This window comes from Canis lupus, chromosome 5, assembly GCF_048164855.1.
Source record: "Canis lupus baileyi chromosome 5, mCanLup2.hap1, whole genome shotgun sequence".
NCBI lineage: Eukaryota > Metazoa > Chordata > Mammalia > Carnivora > Canidae > Canis > Canis lupus.
Genome location: NC_132842.1, coordinates 24,351,564 through 24,364,247, shown reverse-complemented (window position 1 = coordinate 24,364,247; position 12,684 = coordinate 24,351,564). Strand labels below are relative to the sequence as shown.

The following is a 12,684-nucleotide window of genomic DNA, read 5'->3' as shown; positions in this document are numbered from 1 at the left end:
TAGTGTGGGAACTGACCATGGGGGTGTGACGTGGTAGGCTGGGTTGTTTGTACTTCATAGAAATCATTCCTACGCAGATACCATTTCCTAGAGGGGCACTGTTTATTCCCCTTTCAAAAGGCAAATGGGCTGCACAAGAGAGACTGCTTTTTATGCCCACATAGCACTTTTAGAGAAGCACTTGCAGCTCCCAGCCTCTGCAACTGTGAGACTACCAGGCTTATCGTTGTGGAAAGAACAGTGCCACGTTGGGATCTCTTGTCACTGCTTTTCAGAGTCACAGAGGAATTTGATCTACGTGGCAGCAATTGGGATTGAGTTATTAAATTTTCATAAACATCTTAGAAAATGAAAACAAACTAGATGATCCAGGTCAGAGCAATAGAGAACATGATCAGGTTCATTGAAGATTAGGGCACCATCTGGGATACCGTGGCACCCTCACATGCGAATATACCCCCTCCGTCCTCCAGAAAGGTGGTCTTGTGTCTTCTTGCCCCAGGGGCCTACTGGAGACAATCAGTTGCCCTTTTATCTTTCTCTGTGTTTCTCTCTCTCTTTAAAAGATTTTATATTTATTTGAGAGAGAGAGCATGAGTGCAGAGAGGGGCAGGAAGGCAGAAAGAAGCAGACTCCCCGCTGAGCAGGAGCCCTACATGGGGCTTGATCCCGGGACCTTGGGATCATGACCCGAGCCAAAGCCAGATGCTTCACTGAGCCACCCAGGCATCCCAGTTGTCCTTTTTTCAAAATGAGGGACTGAGACGGGCAATGTCCAGTACTGCCCCCTCACATCAGGATAGGGCTTCTCAGCCCTATGTTCTTTGTGGGGGGTGGGGGGCTGTCCTGTGCATTGTAGGATATTGAGCAACATCTCTGACCTCTACCCACTAGATGCCGGTACCACTCCTGCAGTTTTGACACAGCCAAAGACATTGCTAAGCGCCTCCCTGGGGTGCCAAATTGCCCCAGTTGAGAATCACTGGATTAGGAGTGTGTTTATGTATAACATTAACTTAATAGGAAGTGTTGATTCAGACGTTTTAAAAGCTTGTTATATAAACTATTAAAGGGTTGGCATTGACCTTCCAACTCCCCAGTTAGCCATCCGTTTTCTTGCAAAGATGTCATCAAAGGAACAAGGTTTTTTCAGGTGAATCCTGGGCCTCTTGTGACCCCAGGCAGATTTGCTGGATCCCCTCCACCTACGCCAGGCTGTCTGCCTGATTGAGCCCTCCTATTGCCAACTGGGAGCCTCCCTCCAGTTTACCCTGGAACCTGTCTTCTCTCCCACTTTCCTGTTCCCCCCACTCCCCTCAAGGAAAAGCTATATCTTCACTAAGTCAGAAGATGCTTGCGGACAAGTAATGATCTAAGTTGTGAATGACCAGTGGCTTTAACCCTCCTTGGTAATCATCCCGCAAAAAGAGGGCTTTATGACCCAAATGTATCCCCTGGAGGAAGAATGTGTAAGGGGGATATTTGTCTCCATGGCAATCTCTTGCCTAGATGCAGCCTTGTTGAGGAGCATGAGGCCACTGGCTTCGCAATCCTTGCTTGGGATAGAAAGATTAAAAATCAGAAACTTAAAAGTCCTCTCCACCCCCAAGGTCAGATCCTTCCTGTTTATCATGAACCACATATGCACCTACGCACATGCGCGCGTGCACACACACACACACACACACACACACCTTTTGATTAGATTATTTCATCCCCACTCTAAGCATTGTTCTTACTTTGATTATTGACTGGCCCATTTTCTTCTCTCTTCAAACTCCGTGAAAGCACCCTCAAGCATACATTTGATTTTCTTCTACTCTCATGCTTCATCCGTGGAATTCATGTCACTGTGAATGTTAAGTGTTATTCCTTCTCGGGGTATGATTTGGGGTGAAGGATAGTATTTTTTTTTTCTTTTGAGCTCTGTTAAAAAAAAGAAATTATTCTGATACTTGTTAAAATAAAGGAGACTTTATTTAAGGCTATTGCAGGAAGGGTTGACAATGGAGGAGAGAATTGGGTTCAACGCCAAATTCCTCAAGGACCTGTGGGGGGTTTATAGCCATTAAACAGAATGAGGGGCATGGATGGAAAATTGCCAAGAGAGAATATCAAGGATGGGGGGATTCTTGATAAAAGCCTGGCCAAGAATTTAGACATTGGCAGACTCTCTCCCTTGACCAAACTTGAGTTTGGCCCCTCCTGAGTCTTCTTTCTGACTAGGCTCCGTGGGCTCTGTCCTTAGTCAGTTGGCTCTGGCCATGTGTTCCAGGCTGAGCAAGAATCCCACTGAGTCACGTTGGTGAACATCACCCATACTTGAGGGTCTGAACAGATTCCTTATCTTCCACCCTCCGTATCCGCCCACCCTGCCCTGCCCTCAAAAGGATCCTCTGAGATCGGTGTAGCCCCCATCCTCCCACTCATGATATTCTCAGTGATTTCCCATCCACTGACCCTCCTCCTGCTCCTGGGTATAGGTCTCCACTTGTCTTTGTTGCATTAGGACATGAGCCCACTCTTCCTCTCCTACTGTAGAACCCCACTGCAGTGGCCCCCCCGAATTAAGTCTGCCGACTGTCTTTACCAAGTGTCTGAATAAATGTTTTTGAACAACATCCAAGGTGAGATGTGACCAGCTTGGCCAGATATCAAGGGTGAGGGATTCTCTCTACCTGACTTAGCAGGACTCTTGGTAAGACTGGACTGTGCAAGCCCAGCAAGACAGGAAGGACACAGAAGGCCAGGATGGAGGCCCCGTCAAGAAGAGGGCTTAGTGAAAGGGAATAAAGGGAAAGGAGAGAAAATGAGTGAAAATATCAGTGAGGGTGACAAAACATGAGAGACACCTAACTCTGGGAGATGAACAAGGGATAGTGGAAGGGGAGGTGGGCAGGGGGTTGCGGTGATTGGGTGACAGGCACTGAGGGGGGCACTTGGCGGGATGAGCACTGGGTGTTGTGCTATATGTTGGCAAATTGAACTCCTATAAAAAAAATAAAAAATAAAAAAAAAGAGGGCTCAAAGTGGCCTGACTACGGTTTCTTCACAAAGGGTGTCTTGAGCAGTTCCCAGGATTTCCTCACAGCAGCGGTTGCACCTCAGAATCCCACCCCCACCTCCATGGATTTTAACACCCAAAGGCCCTGGGCCCTTCTGAAATCTCCTGAAGAAGACATGCAGACATTTGCTGCTGTCCGAGGGGATTCTGCTGCACAGCCAGGCCCAGAACCACTTCTTGACACAGGCCTAGTCACTCGATGAGAGAATAGTTCCTCAAATTCAATACTCGGGAACCAAAGACTCACCACACAGTGCTGACCAGAGATGCTCTCGCTGCACTCTCAGGGATGGGAGAAGAGCCAGACAGGAAATGGCGTGGGGAAGGGGCCTGCCCAGCTCCCGTCCTTCCTGTTGCATTTCCTCTAAGGTTAAATGCAAATGAGAGAAGCGATTGCTTATTCACTGGGTCAATCTTCAGAATTTTCCCAGTGGGGGGAGAGGGGAGGTGTCATTCCTCAACATTATCTCCTCAGGGACAACATCATTAATTGAGGCAGCCCATCTGTGTTCAGGCTCTGCCTGGGGAAGGACTGGCCCAGTCCCGAGGCTGAGACATCTCCCTCTGTCTCCTTGAGCTTCTCTTTCTCTCTCTCTCCCCCTTTTGGTGAAGAGTGACACCCCAATTTTTCCTAGAACACTATGCAAATAACGCTTCGTTGTCTCCCACTCTACCCCTGGATTGCATTCCCTCGGCCCCCCCTTTGGAGCTGCCATGCAGGTGCCCCTGACTGCAGGGCTCTGGGGAGACAGGACCTCTGCCATGTGTCAAGCATTCCTACCCTCTGAGCGCCATCATGTACTGTTCCGGGAAGCAAATGAAGAACCACTGCAACCCATGTTTTCCAGGAAGGCAAACAGAGCTCAGAATCTTTAAGGACACATGCCTACACGGTGCTGGATCTTCAGATTTGATTCAACCATGATGATATCCCTCTATTTCCCAGGAGGTGGGGGAGCAGGGGTCAGCTGGCTCAGTAGAAGGGAACGAGGGACACATCTGCCAGAACGGCAGGACATGGGACGTTACCAAGGGCCAGGAGAGGGAGCCTGGGATTACAGAGAGGTTGCTGACAAGGGTCAGAGAAAGGGAACAAGAAATTCCACCTGCGGAAGGAATTTCATTTCTGTGAGACCCCCCTGCTTCAACCCAAGAAATACACTGACAGATCTGAGAGGATTTCGAGGTCACCCTAATAGAGGGTTCACTTTTTTAAAGCAGAGAACATACTGGTAAGTGAAAGGGAGTCACATTTCTTGAGAACCTGAGTGCCCAGTGCTGCGTAGGGCCCTCCACATTGCTCTTACTGAACACTGCTTTCCTTGGTGCATTTACTCTGTCTGAAGTTTAAGCATGTGCTTAAACTGTGACCAGATTAGGGGATCCCTGGGTGGCTCAGTGGTTTAGTGCCTGCCTGGGGCGTGATCCTGGGGCGTGATCCTGGAGTCCCGGGATCGAGTCCCGCGTTGGGCTCCTGGTGTGGAGTCTGCTTCTCCCTCTGCCTCTCTCTCTCTCTCTCTCTATCATGAATAAATAAATAAAAATTAAAAAAAAAACTGTGACCAGATTATGTGGCTTGGTGAGTCTCCCACAATTAACCCCGCTTTAAACACCCTTTGTTGATTTTTTGCTTCTTATTTTCTCTCCAGCCGGAAAATCTCTTGTACTACAGTCAAGATGAGGAATCCAAAATAATGATCAGTGACTTCGGATTGTCAAAAATGGAAGGCAAAGGAGACGTGATGTCCACAGCCTGTGGGACCCCGGGCTACGTTGGTAAGCACAGTGTGTGTGTGTCCGTGTCCGCTTTGTCTGTCTTAAAGCGCTCGAGCCTGGCGCGGGATCACAGCTGCCTTCGTTCCCCTCGAGGGGAGAATAAAAAGGCTGAGAGACATTGGAACAAGATAGAAGGGAAGCATTTTCCCCTGAAACCTTTGAATAGTTGGGGAGAAATCCTGTCTAGTTCAAGTGTGGGCCTGGGCGCGGAGGCCTGGAGTTGATTTGGATGAGCTCCCGGGTTCTGATGCCAGAAATATTGCATACATACCTGTGTTTTCAAATGATTTACAGCGAGACAGCGAGACACTGACATAGCAGTGAGGTGCAGACACACACAGAACATGTAAAATATGGAGATAGAAGCTGCTAGAAAGAGAACATCCATAGGAGGAAGCTGCTTTGTACCTTGACAGTCACTCTTGAAGTAGCCGGTCCGGATCTGTCCTGGAGAAGCCAAGAATGAAAGTCCTTCCTAAAATCAGAGCCCCAGATCCTTTGTACCAAGCATTCGGAATGCAGAAAGGGCAAGAGCACTTGCACGCTCAGAGTCATCGTCTGCCTTCTGGGGACCCGGAGAAAGGCCACGGGCGCCGTTGGTGAGGGGTCCGTGACTTTGATTTACACGAACGTGTTCACTCCTGCAGCCAATGTATACACGAAGGTGCCCACCACGTGCCAGCCGCGGTGCTGGGCACCGGGGTGAAGGCAGGGCACGAGACGCAGGGCGCCTGCCCTCGAGGAGCTTACATGTTACTCGGGAGTGGCAGACCACAGCCAAAGAGGTGAAGAGCAGGGTCGTTTCAGGCCATGGCGAGGGCTACGAGGAACAGAAGTGGGAGCAGGCAGCAGAGTGGCAGGGCGCCGGGGAGATGGGGCTGAGGGCGCAGCAGGGCGGGCGGCCTATTCGCCTGCTTGTGGAGAAGCAGGCGGCCCTGGGATGCGAGGGCGCGGAGCTTCGGCTGGTGCCAGAGCCCCAAGTGGGAAAAGCCTGGGGAGTCGGTCCGAGCTGGGAATATCCGAGGATGCGGATGCAGAACAAGAGACCAGGCCTGGATTCCCGTGGTACAAACCATGATGGCCTTTCCTAATGAGAACAGGACGCCCACCCTGAAAGAGAAGAGGGAATGTTCTCTGACGGGCATCACTCCTGTCTGATTTTAGGTCCAAGCACACGGCCTTCCCAGGCCAGGCTGCGGGAAGTGGGCCTCCCACCTGAGGAGCCAGGGGCCTGGTGCATAGTGGCCTTCTTGGTCCTTCCATTGCGGGCAGGGGTGTCAGGGCGTTAGGTCGCAGCCGTCCCATCTTTGAAGGTGCCCATAGGACAGGAGAGAGGAGCCAGCTGGGGGCCCCGGGAGGGGGGGGTAAGGTGAAGGGAAGCCACAGACTCAGGAGGAGATAATGACAGTGTGGCCAAGGCGGGCGTGGTGTCCCCGGTTGGTGTGCGCTGGACGGAGAGGCCACGCAGGCCAGGCCCCGATGAGATGGACGGTGTCCCGAGCGGTCCCTGTCCTGGGCCTGGGAAATGACACAGCAGGACCCATCTGGGCCCCGTGGGGTGGAGGGGACTTGGCATCACGGCTGTGGTGTGAGATACACATGGGAGCACATGTGTGTGCCTGGGAGTGGGGGTGTGTGCGGTGCGCGCATGGGATTTCTCCGGTTCATTCCAGGCCAGGCGAGCGGCAAATAAAAATGAAGGAGGTGCGCTTCTCAGTTCTCGTCAAAGGCCCAGAGGAGAGAAACCTGTTCTACCAGGTGAATCAGAAAATGCAAAGTGGCACTTTCTCTGGGTTTCTAAGCGGCTGTCATCTGGGAGGTCTGGTTCTGTGCAGGCGCTGACGAGTCCGGGAACCGAGAGCACCATGTAGATGTGGCCCTTGCTGTGACCACCCTAAATAGTGGCAAGTGGAGCCATCAAGTAATTCCATTGCCAGATATGGAATTTTCTTTGGGTGAGGAGGGAGAAGAGGAGCTCTGTGGGAATGTAGCAGCTCCAAGCATTCCCATTTGTGAGCACTGAGATGCCTGGGGAGTCCTCTGAGAACAGGGAAGGGGCCACGCTGGGGAGCTCATGACTTGTAGACCTACATCTTGGGCAGGGAGCAGCAGAGCTTGGCCTGTTTCCTCCCCACTCCTCAGGCTGCATGCAAACTCCTATTCAGCCCTCAAAGTCCACTTCACAGGTTGCCCCCACTTTGGCCACTTTACCAACACCCATTCTCGCTCTCTCGCTCTCTCTCTTTTTAAAGATTTTATTTATTTATTTATTTATTTATTTATTTATTTATTTATTTATTTATGTATTTACTTACTTACTTACTTATTTATGAGAGACGCACAGAGAGAGGCAGAGACATACACAGAGGGAGAAGCAGGCTCCCCATGGGGAACCCGATGCGGGACTCGATCCCAGGATCCCGGGATCACGACCTGAGCTGAAGGCAGACACTCAACTGCTGAGCCACCCAGGTGCCCCTCATTCTCTCTCTCATCATCCTACTCATTTTCCTAACCATTTCTTCATCATGGCTCTGATTACATTGCATCAGGGTCCCTATGTATCAGTGTCTCTTTCCCACTGCACTGCGGGTGTTTCCTACATTCATCTTTAGGAATTCTCTCACTCATCTTTGCAGAGACACTTGTTAAATTGATAAAAACCCAAGGTTGTTGAAAATTAGCATTTTTCTCTCTCTCCCCTTCTTCCGTTCATTCAGCATGCATTTATTAGATCCCTGTTACATGCTGAGCTCGGTGGCTTGGTGTTAGGAATATAAATATATAGGGACAGGGTTTCTGACTTCAAAATGCTCACAGTATTGTGAGAGACAGAGGACAAACAGGCAAATTGAATAATATCTGGTAAGTGCTACATTATTCATCACCTAAGGATTATTTATTTAGTGCCTACCTGCTGTTCTAGGTACTGGGGACACATCAGTAGAAAGGAAAAGAAAGGCAGATAAAAATCCCTGCCCTCAATCAAGGGGCTTACATTTGAGCGAGAGGGAGACGGACTGTATGCAAACAGCTAAGTCTATTCTTTAGTATCTTAGATTGATGAGTGCTGTGAAGAAAAATAAAGCAGGAAAGAGAGGGGTGTGTGTGTGTGTGTGTGTGTGTGTGTAGGAGGTTGTGATTTTAAACATAGTAGTCAAGGCAGCCCTCACTATGAGGGTGACAGTGAGGTCAAGATTTGATAGAAGTGAAGATGCTGGCCATGTTGTTACTTGGAGGAAGAGCATTCCAAGGATAGTGCAAAGGCCCTGAGGCAGGGGTATTTGGGGGAGAAACAGGAGCCATGTGAGCAAAGAGGAGAGCAGTGGAGGATAAAGGCAGAGAAGTAACAGGCAGGGCACGTGCAGCCAGGACTTAGAAGTCATTGTCAAGATGGTGGCTCTTACTCAGGGTGGTAGGGGAGCCATGGGAACGTTCTGACGCAAGGCATGGCATGATATGACTTTTACCAGGATTCCTCTAGGAGACAGGCCGGGGATTAGGAGAGATGCCAGGGTGCAGGGCCAGGGTGGAAGGAGGGGAGAAATGGTGGGGTCTGGGCTGGGTTGACAGAGTAGAAGTGGTGAGAAGTTGTCAGATAAAATTTGAAAGTAATGTCATGGAGGTTTTCTGGAAAACTAAAAGTAGGCATTGAGAGAGAAATCCGTGATGATTCTAAGGGGGTTTTTTGGCCTAAGCCCCAGAAAGGGTGCAGTTTCCTTTAATTTTATTTGAGATGTAAAAGTCAGTAGAAAGAGCAGGTTGCAAAAATATTATCAGGGGTTCAGATTTTGATGGGTTTGAATTTGCAAGGTCGAGGAGGCAGTTGGAACGTGAGTCTGGAGTTCTGGGGAAAGAGCCGGTCTGATTCTCATTATGCGCAGGAATTATGTCCTGTAACATCACTGTCGACACTGAGCTAGTAAAGACTGACCTGCCGTTCCCAGGGGAGGTACAGGGTCAGGTTCCTTGTGAACCTCTGGTCACCACATTTGCACCTCCTGATCGATAAATGACCTTGTTTTATGTGTATTTCTGTTCCATGGCACCTTATTTTATGGACAGTCTTGATTCATGAACGTTGAACTCATGGCCAGCAGCCCCATAACTTAGCCCTAAAGGAGGCTTATCTAGCTGCATATTTTCTCTATAAGCACATCTTTGCTCTCTGGTGCCAGGAACACCAGAAGGCACTTCATCACGGCACTTGGGGGCCGTTTTAAACCATGAATCTACAAAAATGCACAGAAATGGGAAAAACATGACCCTAACTAGATCATGAAAATGACAGTTGTTTATAGTGTGAGCGTCGAAACAGGAGGGCAGAGCGTGGCCTTGTTTGACCTCAGCTGGGAACGTGTGCCTCGGAAACACAGTTTGAGCCTCTCTGCTCATGTCCACAAGTGACCTAAAAGCATGGCAAGTATTGATTTGGGGGCTACAAATTTAGCAAGTAGGCAAATTAAAAAGGACAGAATCCATGTGTGGACTTGAGGATGGACTGGACCGGGGGTCTTGACAGCTTCTGGATGTATTTTGAAGCCATGAACCCAGATGAAATGGCTATGGGGGTTGGACAGGGAGAGATGGAGGCGAAGAAGGACTGAGGCTGGAGGCCAAGGAACAGTGAGGGGGGAGCATGTGAGGCAGAAAGAGAACCAGGGTGCTGTGGTTACCTCGGAAGTACCTCGGGTTGGAGAGAGTACCTGTGTCCATTGTGGCTATTAAGTCAAGGAAGATGAAGACTGGGTGTTGGCCATTGGCTTTGGGGGCCTTGAATTATGGATCTGTCCCAGCCAGTGGGATCCCGACAGCCAGTGGGCAGAAGATGAAGTGGGTCTCTGTAAGGGGACCCCAACATGCTGTCAACCCTAGCTCTGGACACCCCCACCTCCACCTGCTCCCCACTCCTGGCTTATCTCTCAGCGAGACTGGGACACTATTTGGGATCTTGGACAAAGAAGCCACAGCCCCATCCCTACTGGGCAGTTTGAGTTTGAACACAGCAGAGCCCAGCTGCAGTCAGCCCTCCTGATTCTGGGGGCCGTGCTGTCCAGGAGCCCAAGCCAGGCACAGAGCACCACTGTCTGCTTTCAGCTTTGGTCCAGACTCCTTCTAGGTCCTTCTAGGAGTATTGATTTCAGTTTGTAAAGGCCATCGCGTTCTTGTTCTCACTATTCTTGTCTACATGACTATTCGGCTAAATAGTGAAGTTTGGCAGCATCAAGATACCTTCAATTTAAATGAGCTCTCTAATGATGAAATAGTGAGGAAGAAAGGGCTGTTTATCCCAAATATCCTGGTGCACCCGGTGCTTGAGAAGGTGAAAGGATCCGAGCATCTTGAGCTTCACCCTTCACCCTTCGCAGCTGTCAGATATTACATGTCCTCTATAAGGAACCAGGGTGCTTGCAGAGCATCACGTCAGTGGCAGGAGACCATGAGCATCTCCCATCGCTGCCGGCAGCTCCTAGAGCTCGCTCTCACACCTAGGGCCCCTCCAACGGACTCCGGCCGGGGGCGATGCAGACCCATAGAAGGTGGCGCGTTTGCAGTATGCCATCACTGGACAGGTGTCACAAGCAGCCTCACAAATGCAGGTGAGAGAGGAATCAGCAAGGGCTGGAACGAACAGGGGAAAACTCATGGAGGAGGAGTGATTGGAAGGAAGAGTAGAATTCTGGGCCAAGACGAAGAGAGTGACAGATGTGGGCAAGCAGGAGAACAAAGTTCCAGAGTCAGGTGTGGAAGAAATGAACAGACTCATTTGGCTTGGAGAGGGGACTTGCATATACAAGTTCCTGGAGATAATTTAGAAGAAATGATGGGGCTATCCGGTGGTCATTAGCTCCTCAGGGTAACGTGGTGGCTGTCAGTATGGTATTGACCTGGACTTGGAATCCACTTGATTGAGCCAGGTGAAACGTTCCCCTTGGTGTCACCAATAAGGCAAAAGTCCAAACTTAGAAAGTTAGTAAAGTTACTTGTGTCACTTGCTCTGCTATGTAAATTAAGATATCTAAGTGGGCTCTCTTTTGAATCACTGAATGGAAACAATAAATCACGAGGATGCCTGGGTGGCTCAGTGGTTGAGCATCTGCCTTCGGCTCAGGGTGTGATCCTGGGGTCCTGGGATCGAGTCCCTCATCAGGCTCCCCGCAGGGAGCTGCTTCTCCCCCTGCCTATGTCTCTGCCTCTCTCTGTGTCTCTCATGAATAAATAAATAAAATCTTAAAAAAGACAACAGTAAGTCATGGAAAGCACCCATTTTAGTCAAACTAAAGATGACAAATCTCCTCCGACTGGTAGAGGACAGCGTGTTGTTTTATTTCTTGATGTTGCTCTTTGTGCACTAATGCGATTTCCCCAGTTCTGTGGGTCTGGTTCTCCTGATTCCAGAAAGAAAAGTAAACAGTTTCAAAGAACTTCAAACCACCATCTGTAGATTGAGTGACAGGGGTGCCTCGTCAGAGGAAGGCGCGCAGGTGTTCTCTTGCTAGCAGGGTGACTCGAGAGTCCCAGACTTCACCTTAGAAAGGGCAAGAAGAGTGGTAGAGACTTTCATTGCTTTGTGTTGTTTCCGAGCTAAACAAGACTCTTTTCTCATCGAGCCCTACCGAGCGATGATCCACCGCTGTGCAGTGCTTCCTCTGGAGTGCACACCAGCAACCACACTGTTTCATGGTGGGATGTTGCTCAAAAATAGGAAGGCGCACTTACCTCCAGTCCACCACTGCATTTAGGAGCAGAAGCACACCATGGTTCTGTACGTGGTGGCTGATTGTCATATTCCTAACTCGGTGGGAAAGGAGTCCTGGTTCCCTTCCCTAACTTACTTGTAGTACTGCTTGCACAAATCTTTGGTCTAGCTCTGGCTTAACTTCCCTAAAATAGTTGAAACAAGTTTCATCATGTTCTCTTGTAAATGGAATGAAGAAAGGCTGGTCGATATTCTTGGCATATTTTTTTTTTTTTTTGATAGAGGAATGCCCTGAATTCATGAGACCACAGCCTCTTTAGAGCTTGATCTGGGCCCTGTGGCTCCGATGAGATCTTGGAAAGTGGTGGTTGCAGCCAGCATGGTATTGGGACAAGGACCCAACTTGTTCTCCAAGCCACCCAGCCTCTAGTTGGTGGCAGTCACAGCACTGAGACTTGCATGCGAGTCGCCTGCATGTCTCTGCCATTGGTTAGAGATGTGGGAGGCCAGAGCCCTTCATTAAACTCTTGGGTTGTCAGTTTCTTGGATATAAAATAACTGCTGGACTAACCGAGCTCCATGATTTTTTCTGGGTCTGCCATCTTGTATTTCTAGAGACATGTGACTCACGGTCCTCTAAGTATACAAATATCCATGTGTGGAGGATCTTGACTGCCACTTTTCCCACCTTCACTCAGAACGAATAAGAAAAGACTAGAATAAGTTGCTATCAACCATTTTTGTCCTGGTCAGCAACCTGTCATGGTGATTCCTCTCATCTTTTCCCCCGTGGGCCCTTGCTCTTAGCCCTTCATCCCTACTCTTCTGTGTGGCTGTTTCTCCCACAGAGCTTGATTTTTTAGTTTGCTCCCTTATTTGTTTTATTTTATGTATTTATTTGACACAGAGAGAATGAGCATAAGCAGGGGGAGGAAGAAGGGGAGAAGCAGCCCCCCCCGCCCCCCCCGTTGAGCAGGGAGCCTGACATGGGGCTCGATCCCAGGACCCTGGGATCATGACCTGAGCCGAAGGCAGATGCTTCACCAACTGAGCCACCCAGGAGCCTCTATTTGCTACTTGAAATTTCACATTTTAGTGTTTAGCTAAAAATATCACATCATTCTCATGCTCTTAGGCTGTTGGT

The 12,684-nt window shown here is 49.5% G+C and overlaps 1 protein-coding gene across 3 annotated transcripts in view; it reads left to right on the top strand.

The window, feature by feature from the left end:
- The window catches only part of CAMK1D (calcium/calmodulin dependent protein kinase ID), a 432,276-nt gene that overhangs the window by 366,807 nt on the left and 52,785 nt on the right, over positions 1 to 12,684 (top strand). For all 3 annotated transcript variants that reach the window (XM_072825818.1, XM_072825817.1, XM_072825819.1), the window contains one exon: positions 4,714 to 4,840. In XM_072825818.1, coding sequence (XP_072681919.1) covers positions 4,714 to 4,840 — 127 coding nt within the window. The remainder of the gene's footprint in view (positions 1 to 4,713; positions 4,841 to 12,684) is intronic.